The 21,717-nt window shown below is 50.8% G+C and overlaps 1 protein-coding gene across 1 annotated transcript in view; it reads left to right on the top strand.

Annotated features, from left to right (window-relative positions):
- Positions 1–21,717, top strand: part of LOC147112781 (uncharacterized) — a 445,258-nt gene that overhangs the window by 409,736 nt on the left and 13,805 nt on the right. The window contains 2 exon segments of the mRNA XM_085997401.1: positions 3,240–3,387; positions 4,621–4,734. Coding sequence (XP_085853527.1) covers positions 3,240–3,387; positions 4,621–4,734 — 262 coding nt within the window.

Here is a 21,717-nt window from a genome sequence, read left to right as displayed (position 1 = left end):
TTCTTCTTATTTTTTCTCTTCTCTTTATCCCTTTTTTTTTCTATTCTCTTCTTTCTTTCTTACTCTACCACCACTCCCTTCTAACACATTAATCACTACTAACTCATAAACTAATCCCTTTTTCTCTTTTCCTATTTCCTTTCTCCACTATATATTCTATTCCTCTTCCTCTTAACTCTCCCTTCCTATAACTACACAAACCCCACCACCCCCCACAACCCCCCCACCCTCACCCCCACCAACACCCCCCACACCCTCCCCAACCCACCAACACCCCCACACACACACACCCAACCCCACACCCACCCACACCAACCCCACACACCCAACCCACAACCCCACACAACAAACCCACCCCCCACCAACCCACCCCACCCACAACCCCCCCAAACCCACACCACCCCCACCCACCCACACCCCCACACCCCCACCCACCACCCCCACCACCCCCACCCACCCCCCACCCACCACCCCCCCACCCCCACCCCAACCAACCCACCCACCCCCACACCCCCAACCTACCCCACCCACCCCCACCACCCCAACCCAACCCCCCCACCCCCCACCACCCCACCCAACCCCCAACCCCCCCCCCACCCACCACCCACCCACCCCCCCACCCCCACCCACCAAACCCCACCCCACACCCCACCCCAACCCCCCCACCCCCACCCCAACACCCACCCCACCCCCCCACCCACCCACCCAACCACCCCACCCACCACCCCCACCAACCCACCACCCCTCCAACCCCCACCCCCACCAACCCCACCCCACCCACCACCAACCCACCCCCCAACCCCCACCCCACACCCCCCACCCCACCCCCCACCCCCCACCCCACCCCCACCACTCCACCCCTCCCCCTCCACCCACCCACCCAACCCCCCACCCACCCCCCCACCCACACCCCCCCACCCCCTCCCCCCACCCTCACCACCCCCCCCACCCACACCCACCCTCACCCCCCACCCCACCCCCTCCCCTCACCCTCCCCCCTCCCCTCTCCCCCACCCCTCCACCCTCCCTCCCCCCTCCCCACCACCCCACCCTCCCCCCACCTCCCCCCTCCTCTCCCACCCTCCCCCCTCTCCCTCACCCCCTCCCTCCCCCACCACCCCCTCCTCTCCCCCCTCCCCTCCCACCACCCCCCACCCCTCCCCCACCACCTCCCCCCTCCCCCTCCCTCCCTCCCACTCACCCTCCCACCTCCCCCTCCCCTCCTCCCCACCTCCCCTCCCCTCCTCCTCCCCCCTCCTCCCCTCCCCCCCCTCATTCCCCTCCTCCCTCCTCCCCCCTCCCCCACCTCTCTCCTCCCCCTCCCCCCCCTCCTCTCCTCCCCCCTCCTCACTCACCCCTCCCCCCCTCTTCTCCTCCCCCTCCCCCTTCTCCCCCCCTCCCCTCCCCCCTCCCCCCCCCTCCCCCTCTCCCCTACCCTCCTCCACCCCTCCCCTCCCCTCCACTCCCCCTCTCCCCTCCCCCTCTCCCACCCCTCCCCCCCCCTCCCCCCCCTCTACCTCCCCCCCTCTCTCCCCCCTCTACCTCCCCCCCTGTCGCTCTCTCTCTTCCCCCCAGTCGCTCTCTCTCTTCCCCCCAGTCGCTCTCTCTCTCTCTCTCCCCCAGTCGCTCTCTCTCTCTTCCCCAGTCGCTCTCTCTTCCCCCCAGTCGCTCTCTCTCTCTCTCTCCCCCAGTCGCTCTCTCTCTCTTCCCCCAGTCGCTCTCTCTTCCCCCAGTCGCTCTCTCTTCCCCCCCAGTCGCTCTCTCTCTTCCCCCAGTCGCTCTCTCTCTCTCTCTCCCCCAGTCGCTCTCTCTCTCCTTCCCCCAGTCGCTCTCTCTTCCCCCCAGTCGCTCTCTCTCTTCCCCCCAGTCGCTCTCTCTCTTCCCCCCAGTCGCTCTCTCTCTTCCCCCCAGTCGCTCTCTCTCTTCCCCCCAGTCGCTCTCTCTCTTCCCCCAGTCGCTCTCTCTCTTCCCCCCAGTCGCTCTCTCTCTTCCCCCCAGTCGCTCTCTCTCTCTTCCCCCAGTCGCTCTCTCTTCCCCCCAGTCGCTCTCTCTTCCCCCCAGTCGCTCTCTCTTCCCCCCAGTCGCTCTCTCTTCCCCCAGTCGCTCTCTCTTCCCCCAGTCGCTCTCTCCTCCCCCCAGTCGCTCTCTCTTCCCCCCCAGTCGCTCTCTCTCTTCCCCCCCCAGTCGCTCTCTCTTCCCCCGTCGCTCTCTCTCCCCCCCAGTCGCTCTCTCTCTTCCCCCCCCAGTCGCTCTCTCTCTTCCCCCCCCAGTCGCGCTCTCTCTTCCCCCTAGTCGCTCTCTCTCTTCCCCCCAGTCGCTCTCTCTCTTCCCCCCCAGCCGCTCTCTCTCTTCCCCCCCCCACCAGTCGCTCTCTCTCTTTCCCCCCCCCCCCCCCCCACCAGTCGCTCTCTCTCTCTCTTCCAACAACATGCCCTCGAAAAAGCCTCGGCACCGCCGGGCACTCCAGCTAGTATGTGTATATAATGCAGTCCTTCCAGTACACTCCCAGTGTAACTCTGACACAAGAAGGGCTGCACATTAGGTCAAGGTATACCTGCTCGGATTTCCTGCATTTCATTCACTGGGCAGATCATTCCAGGTCTGGATCGTGGTCTGGACCTCCAAAGATTGAGGTAATTTTGTGATGACATTTGCCCCCCCCCCCCCTTCCACTATAAAGGAACAAGTGGGAAGTTCTGTCTACTTCCTGGGAGTTAGAAAGCCATTTCCCTTCTGGACCCACCCACCTATGCCTTAGTTTGCGGCCATTGGGGGCTGGCAGCTGCCCAAGATGAGCCCCAGAGGTGCCGAGACCCACCATAAGTGAAGGAACCTTCTCCTTTGGTGACATCCACGGATTTTTAGTCCCATGATCATTAGTTTGTTCCTTCAGCTTTATCACAAAGTTATTTTTTCTATGTTGTGTATATGATATTTAATCACCATTATGTCACTGGTATCCCCTCAAGCCAGTGCTATTGAAATGAGAAACACAGAATTAAATCTGCCTGAAACTATGGAGCCTGAGCCAGACTTTGATATTGTTTGAGGTGAACAAAATTTCATAAATGAACCTGACTTAAAATAACTCCTATTGCACCACTGGTGCTTTGTCACCAGGTGTCACTATTTACTGACCTAAAGTAGAAGAAAAAATATGGGGTTATTCATTCCTTCACAACAGAAATTTCAGATGAAAATGAATTAACATCTGAATGAAAATGTATCTACCTTTTCAGGACAAGTGAAGACAGTGATAGTGAGTCTGAATCAGAGGTAACGTTTTATGCCAAGACGAGGAAGAAAAAAATACAAAGACCCTCAAAAATCAGGTCTGCTCTCCCTGCCCTCTCGGTCCATCAGATGGGCAAAGGCAGAACTAAGCAGGTAAATGTTGTCGTATTTTGCAGAGTTTGTCACCTAAAGTTGCAGGAGATTCAACTGTAATTAGAAAAACTGGTGAGGTGCAAGGCAGTGGTAGCTCTGCTGGGAAGCAGTTCAATTGTTAGATACCCTGAATGTGATTTTCTCAGAAATTCTTAATTTTAAAAATGTGTATTAAACAACTTCTCCTCTGCTGTGTCAGTTGAGAGTGCTTTCTGGGTGTGGGAGTAGGACCCCTAAAATGTCATGAACAGGTACAGAAAATAATCAAAAAGGCTAATGGAATGCTGGCCTTTATATCTAGACGACTGGAGTACAAGGGGGTAGAAGTTATGCTGCAGCTGTACAAAGCCCTGGTTAGACCACACATGGAGTAATGCGAGCAGTTCTGAGCACCTCACCTTAGGAAGGATATATTGGCCTTGGAGGGAGTGCAACGTAGGTTTACCAGAATGATACCTGGACTTCAAGGGTTAAGTTATGAGGAGAGATTACACAAATTAGGGTTGAATTTAGAAGGTTAAGGGGTGATCTGATTGAAGTTTTCAAGATATTAAGGGGAACAGATTGTGTAGATAGAGATAAACTATTTCCTCTGGTTGGGAATTCTAGGACGAGGGGGCATAGTCTAAAAATTAGAGCCAGACCTTTCAGGAGTGAAATTAGGAAACACTTCTACACACAAGGGGTGATAGAAGTTTGGAACTCTCTTCCACAAACAGCAATGTTGCTAGATCAATTGTTAATTTTAAATCTGAGATTGGTAGCTTTTTGTTAACCAAAGGTATTAAGGGATATGGGCCAAAGGCAGGTATATGGAGTCATGATCCCATTGAATGGTGGAACGGGCTTGAGGGCTGAATAGCCTATTCCTGATCCTATATTCCTATGTTCCCCCTGGACCTGGCAAGCATTGCTGCAGTACACGACTTCCTCTGGGCAGGCACCATAGATTCATCTCTGCTGGCATGGTCACCTGCCATTCAAATATAAAAAGAGAGACCTCCTCCTGACCCCACAAACTTTGTTGAGGTCAGTGCTGGAGGTCCCAGGCAGGCACACTCCGGCATTTACTCCAAGATGTGGCTGCCACAGATTTTCAGGGCCAATATCTTTAAGCAAGTTCTTGGGATCCAATAAAAGCAGTTGCCAGACACTCCATTGCCAAATGAAATAAATTTGAACAACTAAATGAGGATTTATTGTAAAATAAACAAGCCAATTGACAAATTACAGATGAGTCGGATGGTCCTGAAGAGCTATTCACCATTTGTGAATCAATATGCAAATCGAAGCAATGGAGGAATCCCAACGTTTGCTCAGGAGCGTTTGGTGGAAAGAACCGCAAAGGTAAACCTCAAAGCTGTCATTAGAATAAAGTACTTTAAAAGCTGGATCTGAAGTTCTCTGTATGTATGCTTTGTCTCTACTAACAAATGCTGACTGTTTAGAAATGACAATGTGGTATCACAACTTTACTTTGTATTTCTAGTGGAAATGATGTGTTTGTAATGTTAAGATAATGAAGGACAGAATGGAGGTGTACTGGCCGCGCTAGATGTGCTCCTATCTAGTTATCCAGCAAGTTAAACACTTATTCAAAATAATTCTTCATGAAGCCGTTTGCTGTTTGAAGCCTTTACTTGAACAAATTTGTGAAAAGATATTGCGCTTGGCCTAACATATGAAATCAGATTACATTGGATTATGAAACCCTTATGGAATCCTCCATTACTGCCAGGTTCTTCCTGGAATTCTACTTCCTGGGATTCTACTTCCTGGGTTACGCAGGAAGAAAGGAACAAAGGTCAAATGACCTCACACAGGAAGAAAGGAACAAAGGTCAAATGACCTCTCACAGGAAGAAAGGAACAAAGGTCAAATGACCTCACACAGGAAGAAAGGAACAAAGGTCAAATGACCTCTGTTTCATACAAACACACTGCTAACACATAACCACCACCAGAGGGTGCTATCTGCACATAAAATAGTCCATCGGTCCAGAACACTCCCCGTCTGGGGTCGTTAACGACTCCACATAGTCCGAACTCTACTTGTCACTGGAGTCCTCTGGCGACAAAAGAAGAACCACCTTGGAGACGGTCTGTCGGTGTCGATGATAGGATGCAGCTTCATTAGACTGCTGTGAGGGGGTAGGTTGCGTTCTGCTACGCACAGTTCCAATCTGGGTATGGTGAGGTCTGGCTGGGGCGCCAACTTGCCTCTATCAAAGACGAAGCCAATTTTGCTTTGTCCTTCTTGAGTGGTGACCTTCAGATAAGCCACGCTTGCAATGGCCTTAGCGGATGCGTCTGCAAAGACACAAAGCTCTTTGAATTGGGCATTTAAGGGAGAGAAAGACGAATAGCAGCGAGGTATTCGGATCTCCTGTAAGTCTTGGAGTGAGTCTCTCCATCTGTCCCACTCTGCTTCCATCTCTTCAGGGAGAGGTGAATCCCACTCTTCAGCGCGTGTGGAGAGTTCCCTGAGGAGCAGCCTGCCTTGTATGGTGACAGGAGCTAAGAAGCCGAGAGGGTCGTATAGGCTGTTGACTGTAGAGAGCACTCCTCTACGTGTGAAGGGTTTCTTGACGTCTAAGACTTGGAACGTGAACGTGTCTGTTGCTATGTTCCACAACACCCCTAGGCTACGCTGTAGGGGGAGGTCATCAGTGAAGAGGTCTAGGTCTTTGACGTCCTTAGCACGATCTTCAGGGGGGAATGCCTCCATCACTGCTGGTCTGTTAGAGGCTATCTTATGCAGCCTGAGGTTGGATAGTGCAAGTAGTTCCTGGGCTCGTCCGAGGGTACTGATGGCCTCTGCTTCAGTCGGGAATGACTTCAGTGCGTCATCGACATAGAACTCTCATTCGATGAACCCTCTCACATCACTGCCAAAGTCGTCGTCTTCTTCCTTGGCAGCCCTCCTTAGTCCGTATATGGCAACAGCAGGCTATTCCCAAAGACATGGACACGCATTCTGTTGTCCACAATGTCTCTGCTGGGGTCGTTGTTGCGATACCACAGGAAGCGGAGGAAGTCTCTGTGGTCTTCTCTCACCACGAAGCAATGAAACGTGCTGGATATCGGCAGTGATGGCGACGGGCTCTTTCCTGAATCTCATGAGCACTCCCAAGAGGCTGTTGTTAAGATCGGGCCCTGTGAGGAGTACGTCGTTGAGAGAGACTCCCTGATATGGTGCACTGGAGTCAAACACCACGCGGATCTGTTCCGGCTTTTTGGGGTGATGGTACCTCCCTTCCTTCGGAGTCTAACATTCTTGGCCTTCCTGGAGTGGAAGAGCTATCTCTGCATGATCATTGACAAGCATTTTCTTGACAAATTCTAGGAAGTGTGCTTTCATCTCTGGCTTCTTCTCTAGTGTGCGACGTCCTACAGGGTACACATTAACGAGGCATATCTTGGAGCATGCTCTTGCGCTCACTCCTTCTCCACACACCTCGATGCACCTGGATGTAATCTCCGGACCAGCAGCTCCCTCTCTCTCCCCGCCGTGCTCTGAAGCGGGAGGAGGCGACTCCAACTCCCAAGGAGCTGGGCCTGGGTGTAGTGCGGAAATGTGCTGATCACTTTCACAGTCTGTGCATTTTACATCTACCTTGCAGTTCTTGGCGAGATGGCTCGTGGAAGAGCAGCACTTGAAACATATAGGGTTCTCTTTAAGGTATTGTTTCTAATCTTCCAGGGACATCTCCCTGAAGCCTCTGCACTTCTTTAAAGGATGGGGCTTGTTTTGGATAGGGCATTGTTTGCTCATATCCTCATGTTTCTTCTGAATCTTTATGTTCTCAGTTGAGGACACTTGCATTTTGTGGACAGATATTGGTGTCTTTCCATGTCTGTCAAACTTGTGTCTTCTGGCAAGTGCTGGGTGGGAGGAGAAGAAGTTGAAGCTGGGGTCGTTCCTGGCTTTGGCTTCTTTACGGATGAATTTAACGAACGCAGAGAATGGTGGGAACGCCACGTTGTGCTTTAGCTTGAACTTTGATCCAAACATTATCCACTTCTCCTGCAGGTTAAATGGAAGCTTCTCAATGATGGGACTTACCCCTCTGGAAGTGTCTAAGTACAGCAGATCTCCAAGGTCGCAGAGCTTCTGGGGTTCCTTACTCGTCAACCTCGGAAAGTTCTCCAATCTGTCAAAGAGAGCCCTTTCAATGGCTTTGGGCGAGCCGTAGCTTTCTTCCAGCCTCGCCCAAGCCTTCTTCAACCCCTCTGGCAGCTGTTCCACATTGGCCGCTTTTATCCTGCAGGCCTGTCTGGTGGACTTTGGGCCGAGCCATTTGATAAGGAGGCCGAGCTCTTCTCCTGCCGACAGGTCTAAGCCCGATATGGCATCGTGGAAGCAGGACTTCCAAGCCCGATAATTCTCCGGCCTGTCATCAAACTTGATTAACCCCAAAATCACCAGCTGGGTGCGTGCAAGGTATTTGGCAAGGTCGTAGGTGCTGGGACCTGGGCCAGGGTTGCCTTGGCTGGGGGCTCTGTTGGGGGTCTCAAGGAACCGAGAGGGGATTTGCCTCTGACTTTCTCTATTCGGCGTCCTATTCCTTTGCACCGTGTCTTCCGTTCTGCTGGGGGAGACTCTGCGGCTTGAGGCACGCCGTCTGCTTTGACCTTGATTGGCAACTTGTGGCATGTTATACGAAGTGCTTGCGTCTGTAGAGATGTGCGGGCCTTCATCCCTTTCTCCTGTAAACTGTATGTCGGCATGGTCGCTCACGTAATCTATGGTGCGCTGTTGTGGACTCTGCCATGAAACGAGTATTAAAGGTTTGTAAGCTGTCTCGGGATCAGCTCCCTCCAAAATTGCCTTGAATACTTGTGTCTCGGCTAATGCAGCATCTATCTCTTTTTGTTGCTGCAGAGCGTCTAATGTGGCTTGGAGACGGGCCTGTTCAGCCTGGCGTTCAACTTGGTGACGGGCCTGTTCGGCTTGGAATTCAGTTTGGAGTCGGGCCCATTCGGCTTGGAGTCGGGCCTGTTCGGCTTGTGATTCAGCTTGGAGACGGGCCTGTTCGGCTTGGAGTCGGGCCTGTTCGGCTTGTGATTCAGCTTGGAGACGGGCCTGTCTTTTATTTCTATTTCACTGTTTGCATGCGCAGCTCTGGCTTGAGCTGCCACTAGCTTAGCTCATGCTCTGGCGATAGTCATGCTTATTCTAGAACCACCTGATGACCGTGAACCAGCTTGCGATCTGACGTAACCGGAGCTTATAGACTGACTGTCACCTTCTACAGTTTCGTCTGCCTGTTTAAGGTCTTCTCCTCGCTGCAAAGCATTTTCGTTATTATCTTCTGACATGTTGATGTGAGGTAGATGTGCTCTATGAGGTTAAGGCTTACACTGGGTTCCTCCTGCTCTGTTCTTCACAGCTAGCCGTATTGCTATCTTTTCACTGATATCTTTTTACTGTACTGGCCGCGCTAGACGTGCTCCTATCTAGTTATCCAGCAAGTTAAACACTTATTCAAAATAATTCTTCGTGAATCCCTTTGATGTTTGAAGCCTTTACTTGAACAAATTTGTGAAAAGATATTGCGCTTGGCCTAACATATGAAATCAGATTACATTGGATTGTGAAACCCTTATGGAATCCTCCATTACTGCCAGGTTCTTCCTGGAATTCTACTTCCTGGGATTCTACTTCCTGGGTTACTCAGGAAGGAAGGTACGAAGGTCAAATGACCTCTCACAGGAAGAAAGGAACGAAGGTCAAATGACCTCTCACAGGAAGAAAGGAACAAAGGTCAAATGACCTCTGTTTCATACAAACACACTGCTAACACATTACCACCACCAGAGGGTGCTATCTGCACATAAAATAGTCAATCGGTCCAGAAAAGGAGGGCTGAGTGCTAGAAACAGATAAAATATGCCGGTGAATTTCATTGTGGCTTCTCCCGCTCCACCACTGTATCTTTTTTTAATATGAATTTAAATAAAGGAAACTACGATGATATGAGGCACGAGTTGGGTAGGATTGATTGGGGAATGTTACTCAAAGGGTTGACGGTGGATAGGCAATGGCAAACATTCAAAGGTCGCATGGATGAACTACAGAATTTGTTCATCCCTGTTGGCATAAAAATAAATCAAAAAAGATGACTCAACCGTGACTAACAAGGGAAATTAGGGATAGCATAAGATCCAAGGAGAAGACATATAAATTGGCCAGAAAAAGCAGTAAACCTGAGGATTGGGAGCAGTTTAGGATTCAGCAAAGGAGGACAAAGGGATTAATTAAGAGGGGGAAAATAGAGTATGAGAGTAAGCTTGCAAGGAACATAAAAACTGACTGTAAAAGCTTTTATAGATATGTGAAGAGAAAAAGATTGGTGAAGTCAAGCGTAGGTCCCTTGCAGTCAGAATCAGGGGAATTTCTAATGGGGAACAAAGAAATGGCTGACCAATTAAATACATACTTTGGTTCTGTCTTCACAAAGGAGGACACAAATAACCTCCCAGAGATGTCGGGAACATAGGGTCTAATGAGGGAGGAACTGAAAGAAATCAGTATTTGTAGGGAAATGGTGTTAGGGAAATTGACGGGATTGAAGGCCGATAAATCCCCAGGGCCTGATAATTTACATCCTAGGGTACTTAAGGAAGTGGCCCTAGAAATAGTAGATGCATTGCTGGTCATCTTCCAAAATTCGATAGACTCTGGAACAGTTCCCATAGATTGGAGGGTAGCTAATATTACTCCACTATTCAAAAAAGGTGGTAGAGAGAAAACGGGGAATTATAGACCGGTAAGCCTGACATCGGTAGTGGGGAAAATGCTAGAATCCATTAGAAAAGATGTAATAGCAGAGCACTTGGAAAACAGTGACAGGATCGGACAAAGTCAACATGGATTTACAAAAGGTAAATCGTGCTTGACTAATCTACTGGAATTTTTTGAGGATGTAACTGGTAGAATAGATAAGGGAGAACCAGTGGATGTGGTGTATTTGGACTTTCAGAAGGCTTTTGATAAGGTCCCGCATAGGAGATTAGCGTGTAAAGTTAAGGCACATGGGATTGAGGGCAAGGTACTGACTTGGATAAAGAACTGGTTGGCAGACAGGAAGCAAAGAGTTGGAATAAATGGCTCTTTTTCCGAGTGGCAGGCAGTGACTAGTGGGGTACCGCAGGGATCGGTCCTAGGACCGCAGCTATTCACAATATAGATAAATGATCTAGATGAGGGAACTAGATGTAATATCTCCAAGTTTGCAGACGACACAAAGCTGGGTGGGCGTGTGTGCTGTGAGGAGGATGCCGAGAAACTCCAGTATGATTTGGACAGGTTGGGTGATTGGGCAGAAGCAGGGCAGATGCAGTATAATGTGGATAAATGCAAGGTTATCCACTTTGGTGGCAAAAACAGGAAGGCAGATTATTATCTGAACGGCAATAGATTGGGAGAAGGGGAAGTGCAATGAGACCTGGGTGTCCTTGTGCACCAGTCACTGAAGGTAAGCATGCAGGTGCAGCAGGCGGTTAAGAAGGCAAATGGTACGTTGGCCTTCGTAGCGGGAGGGTTCGAGTACAAGAACAAGGATGTCTTGCTGCAGTTGTACAGGGCCTTGGTGAGACCACACCTTGAGTATTGTGTGCAGTTTTGGTTGCCTTATCTGAGGAAGGATGTTCTTACTATGGAAGCAGTGCAGCGAAGATTCACCAGACTGATACGTGGGATGGCAGGAATGACGTATGAGGAGAGATTGGGTTGATTGGGCTTATACTCGCTGGAGTTTAGAAGAATGAGAGGGGATCTCATTGAAACTTATAAAATTCTAACAGGACTGGACAGACTGGATGCAGGAAGGATGTTCCCGATAGCCGGGGAGTCCAGAACCAGGGGTCACAGTCTAGATTGGGAAAAGGGGAAGTGCAACGAGACCTGGGTGTCCTTGTGCACCAGTCGCTGAAGGTATGCATGTAGGTGCAGTAGGCGGTTAAGGCAGCAAATGGCATGTTGGCCTTCATAGCAAGAGGATTCGAGTACAGGATCAAGGAGGTCTTGCTGCAGTTGTACAGGGCCTTGGTGAGACCACACCTTGAGTATTGTGCGGGTTAGGTTGATTGGCCATGATAAAAATTGACCCTCAGTGTTAGGGGGGATTAAATACGTGGGGTTACAGGGTTACGGGGATAGAGCTTGGGTGGGATGGCTGTCGGTGTAGGGACCGAATGCTAGGGTTTGGATGATCAGCCATGATCTCGTTGAATGGCGGAGCAGGCTCGAAGGGCCGAATGGCCTACTCCTGCTTCTATGTTCTATGTTTCTATGTTTTGTTCGCCTTATCTGAGGAAGGATGTTCTTGCCATGGAGGGAGTGCAGCGAAGATTCACCAGACTGATACGTGGGATGGCAGGAATGACATGAAGAGAGATTGGGTCGATTGGGCTTGTATTTGCTAGCATTTAGAAGAATGAGAGGGGATCTCATTGAAACTTATAAAATTCTAACAGGACTAGACTGACTAGATGCAGAAAGGATGTTCCCGATGGCAGGGGAGTCCAGAACCAGGGGTCACAGTCTAAGGATAAGGGTTAAGCCATTTAGGACTGAGATGAGGAGGAATTTCTTCACCCAGAGAGTGGTGAACCTGTGGAATTCTCTACTGATATACCTATCAATTCATCCAATGAAAAGCGACGAGTTAAGATAGTAACTATAGGTCTTCATTGGCTAAATAACAGAGTCCACCCTCGTGGGTGATCGGGTCCAACAAGGAGGAATACCAGCCAGTCGACCACCTTTATACCTGGGCAAGCAGGCGGAGTCATGGGCGGAGTCAGCTGTGGTCAGCCCAGGTATAACAGCGTGACAAGAGGGGCCCCGGAGAAGTCAGCCATGTTGGTAGCGAGGTTCCCGCAGTCGACTTCCTGGGGGGTGGTGTTAATGGCCGTGCAAAGCAGTGACCGGATGGAATGCATCGCTGCCGGGAGGACTTCCTGCCAGCGAGAGGTTGGCAGGCCCTTAGACTTTAAGGCTAAGAGAACGGCCTTCCAGACAGTCGCGTTCTCTCTTTCCACCTGGCCGTTCCCTCTGGGGTTGTAGCTGGTGGTCCTGCTTGCAGCAATGCCTCTCGCTAGTAGGAACTGGCGAAGTTCCTCGCTCATGAAGGATGAGCCCCGGTCACTATGTATATAGTTCGGGAACCCGAACAAGGCGAAGAGGTCGTTCAGGCATTTGATGACCGTGGTACTGGTCATGTCTGGGCAGGGGAAGGCAAAGGGGAAACGGGAGTACTCATCAATGATGTTGAGGAAGTACACATTACGGTCAGAGGACGGGAGGGGCCCCTTAAAATCGATGCTCAAGCGCTCGAAGGGGCGGGTGGCCTTGATCAGGCTTGCTCTGTCCGGCCTAAAGAAATGCGGTTTGCATTCGGCACAGGTTTGGCAGTTCCTGGTCATGGTCCTGACCTCCTCGATGGAGTAGGGCAGGTTGCAGGCCTTAATGAAGTGGTAAAGTCTGGTGACCCCGGGGTGGCAGAGGTCGTTGTGGAGGGTCTGCAGTCTATCAATTTGCATGTTGGCGCATGTACTTCGTGATAAAGCATCTGGGGGTTCGTTCAGTTTACCAGGTCGGTACAAGATATCATAATCATAGGTGGAGAGCTCGATTCTCCACCTCAAGATCTTGTCGTTCTTGATTTTGCCCCTCAGCTTGTTATTAAACATAAAAGCGACTGAACGCTGGTCGGTGAGGAGGGTAAATCGTTTGCCTGCCAGGTAATGCCTCCAGCGTCGTACTGCCTCCACGATCGCCTGGGCCTCCTTCTCGACCGAAGAGTGTCGGATCTCAGGGCCCTGGAGGGTCCTTGAGAAGAAGGCCACAGGTCTCCCCGCCTGGTTAAGGGTTGCTGCTAGGGCGAAGTCGGATGCATCGCTCTCCACTTGGAAAGGGATAGACTCATCCACTGCGTGCATTGTGGCCTTAGCAATGTCTCCCTTTATGGGGGAGAAGGCTGCGCATGCTTCTGCCGTCAGGGGGAAGGAGGTGGACTTCATGAGGGGTCTGGCTTTGTCCGCATAATTCAGCACCCATTGGGCATAGTAGGCGAAGAGCCTCAGGGTTCTCTTCAGCGCCTTTGGACAGTGGGGGAGGGGTAGCTCCATGAGGGGGCGCATTCTTTCAGGGTCGGGGCCGATGACCCCGTTCTCTACTACGCAGCCGAGGATGGCGAGACGCGAGGTGTTAAACACACATTTCTCCTTATTGTAAGTGAGGTTCAGCTGTTCGGCCGTACGGAGGAATTTCTCCAGATTAACATCGTGGTCCTGCCGGTCGCGGCCGCAAATGGTGACTGTAAAGTCTGTGGGTTGTTTAGTTAATTAATACACAGACTACCAGAGTAACTTAAAACAGGACTTTACTATTCGAAGGTCAGGGCGAATCTGCCCAATAAATCCTGACACAACACTTATATACTGGTGTGGTCACCGTCGGTATTACAGTATACAGAAGCCAAACAAAGTAGTGCCACACCTAAAATAGTTCTCTTAAAGGTGAACGGTTACATACAATAGTTCTCTTAAAGGTAGACGGGTACATACACTACAATCCTCCCTTTTTAGCTTACAACATACTTATTCCCCATTAAACATAACATATAATCAACTTCATGTAAAACAATTCACAGATATAGTCTCTGCGGGAAACAGTTCACAGATTCAGTCTCTGCGGGAACAGTTCACAGATTCAGTCTCTGGTCTTGACTCGGTCCGAACAACATCTCTGTGGTGTAGCCGGTTCACATTTCTAGCGTGACTCATCCAATAGTCTTTCCCTTGGCTTAACAGCTTGAACTTCCGTCCTGCTGAACCAGCAGTGCTGACTTTTACAAACAGCTGGACTGCCTTGGTAATTTTTCCTACTTTCCAACTGATTTGGCCCCCTTTGTAGAGCCCACGTGCATGATCTGATAGAAGTGATAATGATTTAGATGGTTATCGTCTTCTGCTTCGTCTTTTTCTTTTCTGCTTCTTGGAGACTCTCGGGGCTCCCTTATCCGCTGCCAGCTGTAGCGCCACCATCTCCCTATGTTCCTTAGACTTTAAGTGCTTCATCCTGATTTCTGCACTTTGGGAGTTTTCATCACAAGCTGGGCAGACCAAGTCATCGTAATATTCCGTGTCACTCAACAGGTCATGGTAATATTCGGTGTCGTCCTGAGCTAGTCTAGCGAGAGGGCCTGCTACTTCTTCCTTACCCAACTGGACGTTACCCGACTGTTGTTCCCTCCCTAGACATCTTTCCTGAAGAGACTTCTTCATGCGTTCATATTCATCCCGCTCTTCCTGGGTTTCCTGCCAATCCTTCACTAATGACCTCCCTAGACATCTTTCCTGAAGAGACTTCTTCATGCGTTCATATTCATCCCGCTCTTCCTGGGTTTCCTGCCAATCCTTCACTAATGACCTCATTTGTGATTCCAATACTTCCCCTTCCATTGGGGATTGATTGATCGGGCTATTCAATCCTTCTACTGGAGCAGCTGTTTCAACATTCTGTAGTTCACATTGACGTGATTCAGCATACTTTCGGCAGCCCCGTAAAATCTGTGTTGCAACCTCAACTATTCCCCAAACTTTTGAGATCTCCGAACCCCTTCCCTTTGAAGATTGAAGCTCATGTTCAAATGGTTCCCATTGCAGAGTCTTGTCTCTCAGCATATGAAGGAGTTGGCTGACCGTTAACTCTTCCACGGGGACCCTGTGGATCAGAGTCTTCTCCATTTCATCCACCTTTTCCTCCAATGCTTTCACCTTTTTTTCCTCTTGTACTTTGGCTTTAAGCGCTCAGAGAAGTTGCACCTTGATGCTCTCTAGCTCATGTTCAGGGGCCATTCTTACAGTCTCTGTGTTTCTTACAGTTGCCTTTTCTTTCACTGAAAGAATTCCCAGTTGAATCTGTTCTTCAAGTTGTTGAACCTCGGTCATTGCCGCCTCATATTTGTCTTGGGTTTCCTTCAATATTTTTATGAGTTCTTGGACATCTTGACTTTCATGTTCTGCCATGTCTTTCACCTCTAATTTCTCATCGATGGATGGAACTTCTACCGATGAGTCTGTCTTGGCCTTGAGCTCATCAAGAATTTCCTGCAGCCTTTGGACTTCTTGCTCATGTTCAACCTTTAGCTGCTCATAAGCTTCCACTGAAACTAGCTTTCCGGAGGTTGCCGAGTTAACCCCCTCCAGAATTGTAGCCTGGGCCTGTTCATACTGTTCCTTCAACTTCTCAAACTCTGCTTGTAAGGAGTCGTAGAGAAGAACTGGAATAAAATCCTGTCTTCCTGAAGATTCCTCTTTATTTGCTTCTTTCTGCAAATATTCTAACTCCTGAACATCATAAGGGAGATGTGATCGGTGATTGGTCACGATGGCTCTATGGTCGCTCCCTGCTTGAGCTAGCTGCTTCTGTTGTCTTTCCAGATTCTCCCATTCGGTGTCATAGAACTTTTTCATTGTTTTCATCTCTTGTACGAGACGGTAACTCAATTGTTCTAATTGTTGTCGTAATTTGAAATAAAGTTGAGTCCGAGCTCGGTGTTCTTCCGTCATGGATATGTCCTTAAACTGAACAGACTCAGAATTCTCTGTCAAACTATGTTGTCGTTGTTCGGTGGAGATCTGTTCTGAAACTTTGTTCTTCTCTGGAGCATAAGCCTTTCTGCATGCCTTCGTTTTTCCAACCTTAGTCGGCAAGTCCATTTTAGCCTTGTCTTTCACATTTGGGTTGGTCTTATCGTCATCCGATTCAGAATCTGAGCTGATTGTCTGCACCGAGTCCTCACTCGTTATGGCTTTTAGATAGTGCCATTCCATGTCTATTTTCTTGATCCACTCCCATCCTAGAAGTGGTGGTCCTCCCTCAGGTAGTACGTATAAGTTCATTCTTGGGTGTTCTTTACCCCTATCTCTCACCTTGACTCTTATCTTTCCCATGGGGTATACTTTATGCCCCGTGTATGTCTGCAATACGAACTTGGTATCTCTTAAGGGTATATGTGAGAATAGCTGGTGGTAATCCCTTCGATTTATGACTGATAGAGCTGATCCAGTGTCCAACTCCATTTTCACTTGGACTCCAGCTATTTTTAGCATGACCCAGATAGTTTGTAAGTCAGCTTCCTTACTCACATTGTGAATTCTCAGACTACCCAGCTCCTGGCCGTTTGGGTCTGAGTCCGAATTCTGTTCGTCTGAACTCTTCTCAGCCACCTTGTGTACCTTGTTGTACTTTTCCTGTGATGGCTTCCTTTGGTTGTTGGTCCTTTGGTTGTTGGTCTTCTTCCCTGACCGGCATACCTTAGCTATGTGACCCAGTTTGCCACATTTCCTACATTCCTGGTTCTTAAACCAGCATTGGTTCTGGTCGTGTGTTGTCTTCCCACAACGATAACATTTTGTTGTTGTCGAGGTAATTTGATCCACACTGAGTGCCGCTGTCTTTAGCTGCATTTCCGCAGTTCCCTTCGCTGCGGCTTCGTGCGATGCTGCAATAAGGACAGCCCTGTCAAGTGTAAGGTCGTTCTCTTCGAGTAGTCGCTTTTGCGTTCCTTCCTTTGCCAATCCGCACACGAACTTGTCTCGCAATGCCTCTGTCAGGTTCCCTCCAAACTGGCAGTATTTCGCTAGTCTACGCAGTTCGACCAAGTATTCTGCGTTGCTTTCGTCTTTCCGTTGCATTCTCGCATAGAATTTGAATCGTTCCACCAACATCAACGGTGTGGGGTTCAAGTGATCCTTCAGAACAGCCACAATATCATCGATAGTCTGATCCGCCGGTTTAGCTGGTGATAGTAGATGCTTCAAGAGCCCGTATGTCTTCGCGCCCATCGAGTTTAGCAAGGTTATAGCTTTGTCATCTTCTTCTATTTTATTGGCCTCACAATAGATCTCAATGCGTTCCACATACGTGGCCCAGTCTTCTACCTCGGAATTAAAATCGTTGATGTTACCATGCTTAGGCATCTTCCTCTCTTCCTGATAAACACCACGAATTATTTCTTTAAAAAAAATTTTTTCATGATGGCGGTTCCCGCGAAAATGGCGGTTTCCCGCGCTTATCTCCTCTCCCCGCCCACTTCAATGGTGGTTTCCCGCTTCTGTCTTCTTCCCCGCCTAATGGCGGCTTCCCGCGTTTCTTCCCTGGCGGGAGGGGTACACTTTCCCCACGGGCGACGGCCGCTGGCTTTCAGGTTCACAGACCGCGCGTCGGCTTCAGTGCTTTCCCTTTTCTCGGCAGGGCAACCGGCGCTGGGTACACCCCGTTGATGGCGAACAGTTTCAGCCGCTGGGCTGGCTCTCGCTCAGTTCCCCTTGCTCGGGCTCTGTCTCTCTCCCGCTCGCTCGGCTCTACCGGCGCTGGGTACACCCCGTTGACGGAGAACAGTTTCAGCCGCTGGACTGGCTCTCGCTCAGTCTCCCTTGCTCGGGCTCTGTCTCTCTCCCGCTCGCTCGGCTCTACCGGCGCTGGGTACACCCCGTTGACGGAGAACAGTTTCAGCCGCTGGACTGGCTCTCGCGCAGTCTCCCTTGGTCGGCTCTGCCTCTCCCGCTCGCTCGGCTCCCAATCGCGCCTCCCAGCCCTCTCGCAGTCCGGTGCTTCCCTCCCCGGCTGCGGTTGAGTTTATCTCTTCCCGCGCCTACGTTCCCGGTCGCAGCGCTTCGTGGCTTCGGTCGCTGCCCGGCCTTTTTCGCCGGTCGCGGTCCAGCTGTCTCACGACGCTGTTGCGTCCCCCAGCCTGTCTGTACCGCGGCTTCCTTGCTCCACGCTGCCCCAGTCTCAGCGCCTCTGGACCCGACTTCTGTCCGGCTCCTTTCCCCCTCGACCGTGGTCGAGTGCACCGCCCTTATCCTCTGGTTATTCTTTTTACTTTCCCTTACTCACAGTCACCGTGGCCGCCTTGCTTCTCGTGCTGATCGGCTCACTCCTCACCGTGGCAGAAGGGACAGTCAGTGCCTGTTGCTGATGGAAGTCTTTGTCTCTAAATTCTTCCTCCTTTCTAGTTCTGCAGCCTCGGGTTTTCTCCCAGCAGAACGACGAGGGCGGTTGCCTCTTCTCGACGCTCGTTAACTGCTTCGGAAGTATTGTTGCCGCAGGGTACGATCGGACTCGTCGCCACTGTAAAGCCTGTGGGTTGTTTAGTTAATTAATACACAGACTACCAGAGTAACTTAAAACAGGACTTTACTATTCGAAGGTCAGGGCGAATCTGCCCAATAAATCCTGACACAACACTTATGTACTGGTGTGGTCACCGTCGGTATTACAGTATACAGAAGCCAAACAAAGTAGTGCCACACCTAAAATAGTTCTCTTAAAGGTGAACGGTTACATACAATAGTTCTCTTAAAGGTAGACGGGTACATACACTACAGTGACGTTATCTAGATAAGGGAACGTGGCCTGCAGCCCGTTCTGGTCAACCATCCGGTCCATCTCCCTTTGGAAGACCGAAACCCCATTGGTGACGCCGAAGGGAACCCTAAGGAAGTGGTAGAGGCGGCCATTCGCCTCGAAGGCGGTATACTGGCGGTCCTCAGGGCGGATAGGGAGTTGGTGATAGGCCGACTTAAGGTCGATGGTGGAGAATACCCGGTACTGTGCAATCTGATTGACCATATCAGATATGCGGGGAAGTGGGTATGCGTCCAGCTGGGTGTACCGGTTTATGGTTTGGCTGTAGTCGATGACCAGGCGGTTTTTATTGCCGGTCTTAACGACTACGACCTGGGCACGCCAGGGGCTGTTGCTCCTCTCGATGATGCCCTCCTTCAGGAGACGCTGCACCTCAGAGCTAATAAAAGCTCTGTCCCCGGCGCTGTACCGCCTGCTCTTGGTGGCGACGGGTTTACAGTCGCGGGTGAGGTTAGCGAACAGGGAGGGGGGCGGGACCTTGAGGGTGGATAGGCCGCAGGTGGTATGCGGTGGGCGGTTTAAAGGCTGCTGGTTGTCGACTGTGAGTGGGGGGAGGGGTCCACCGTATGCCAAAGTGACACTTTGAAGGTGGGATTGGAAGTCCAGCCCTAGTAGGACGGCAGCGCAGAGCTGGGGCAGGACGAGGAGTTTAAAATTTTTATACTCCGTGCCCCTAACTGACAGGGTCACAACACAGTAGCCGCTGATGTCTGTAGAATGGGACCTCGACGCCATCGAGATCCGGTTGCGCGTTGGCCGGACAGTGAGGGAGTAGTGGCTCACCGTGTCTGGATGGATGAAACTCTCCGTGCTTCCGCTGTCGAACAGGCAGGTCGTGGCGTGGCTGTTTACTCTGATGTCCATCATGGACTTGGACAGGTGATGCGGGCGAGCTTGGTCCAGTGTGACGGAGGCTAGTGTATGGCTGAGCGAGCTGCTGTAGTCTGCGGGTGAGGCGGTGGTCGGGTCTGGAGACAAGGTGGCGGTCGAGTGTGGTGGACAAAATGGCGGCGCCCACGAGGTTGAATAAAATGGCGGAGAAGATGGCCGCCCCCACAACTCACATGAGGCACTGCTGGTGTCGGTGGCCTTGATCAAAGATGGCCACCCCCACGACTCACACGAGGGGATACTGGCATCTGTGGCCTTGATGAAAGATGGCCGCCCCCACAACTCACATGAGGCACTGCTGGCGTCTGTGGCTCTCCCCCTGCAGGCCTTAGCGAAGTGGCCTTTCTTGTGGCAATCGGAGCAAGTCGCGTTTCTTGCAGGGCAGCGCGTCCTCGGGTGTTTCGCCTGGCCACAGAAGAAGCAGCCGGCGGCCCGATCGCGGGGCTCCGATGTTGCAGCCGGTACCGGGGGTGGCGGTCCCGATCGGTTCTGGGACGCCGACGCTGATGTAGGTCCCAGAGGCAGTGGTGCGAGGGGTATTGCAGCCGGGGTCGGGCCGGAGTCCCAGGGTCGCGCAGCACAGTACCTGGAATACGCCTCGAGGTCCCGATGGGCCACTTCCAGAGAGCGAGCGAGGGCTGCAGTTGTATTCAGGTCGAGGTCCTTTGATTCGAGCAGTCTTTGCCGTGAGTAGTCGGACCGAAGGCCTTTCACGAAGGCATCGCGGATATTCCCTTCAGTATTTTCTGCAGCCGTTACAGCTTTAAAGTCACAGTCCCTGCCGAGTGTTTGTAGCGCCCGTAAAAATTCATCTACAGACTCTCCTGGCTGTTGCGAGCGGGATCTTAGGAGATGTCTGGCATACATAGAGTTTACCAGGCTCCGGTACTGCTCTTTCAGCAGGTTGAGGGCGTCCTCGTATGTAGTAAGGTCCTGGATGATTGCAAATACTTTAGGGCTCACTTGGGCGGTCAGAACTCTTAGCTTGGATCCCGGAGGCACGCCGGATTCTCCCAGGTAGGATTCAAAACAGCTCAGCCAGTGTTTGAAGTCGAGGGCTGAGTTCGCTGCCTGTGGGTTTAGATCCAGGTACGGCGGTCGGAGGGCTCGCAGCCAGGCCGGCTGCTGTGGCTGTTGTAGCTGGCCGTTTGGCTGGTCGTTTGGCTGCTCCGATCCACTCATTTCAAAATTTAGCCAATAAAATTGATATACCTATCAATTCATCCAATGAAAAGCGACGAGTTAAGATAGTAACTATAGGTTTTTATTGGCTAAATAACAGAGCCCACCCTCGTGGGTGATTGGGTCCAACAAGGAGGAATACCAGCCAGTCGACCACCTTTATACCTGGGCAAGCAGGCGGAGTCATGGGCGGAGTCAGCTGTGGTCAGCCCAGGTATAACAGCGTGACAAGAGGTGACCTTGTGTAGTGATACAACAGTGTAAACAGTGATAACCATAGTGCAATGATATAAACAGTGATAACCATAGTGTAACGATAGTGAACGATAAAAGTGGTTTACCACATCTACCACAGAAGGCAGTTGAGGCCAATTCATTAAATATATTCAAGAAGGAGTTGGATATATTTTTAAGGCTAAAGGGATCAAGGGGTATGGGGAGAAAGCAGGGACCGGGTACTGAATTTGAATGATCAGCCATGATCTCATTAAATGGCGGAACAGGCTCGAGGGGCCGAATGGCCTACTCCTGCTCCTATCTTCTATGTTTCTCCCCTCAGCCTCCTCTGTTCCAAAGAAAACAACTCCAGCCTATCCAATCTTTCCTCATAGCTAAAATTCTCCAGTCCTGGCAACATCCTGGTAAATCTCCCCTGTACCCTCTTTAATCACATCCTTCCTGTAAGGACGCAACTGCTGCCAATGAACTGGAAGCTGCGAAGAAGCGTTCTGCGCATGCGCGCTTCTGGTTTGTTACAGGAGCGAGTTCATTAAAAAAAATGTTTAAAAGCAGGGAAAGGAGCGGGCTCTTTGG

Source organism: Somniosus microcephalus, chromosome 9 (assembly GCF_052327205.1).
Source record: "Somniosus microcephalus isolate GS21.2 chromosome 9, FLI_Smic_1.0, whole genome shotgun sequence".
NCBI lineage: Eukaryota > Metazoa > Chordata > Chondrichthyes > Squaliformes > Somniosidae > Somniosus > Somniosus microcephalus.
The sequence above is the reverse complement of the archived record's forward strand: the minus strand, read 5'-3'. Positions and strand labels throughout refer to the sequence as shown.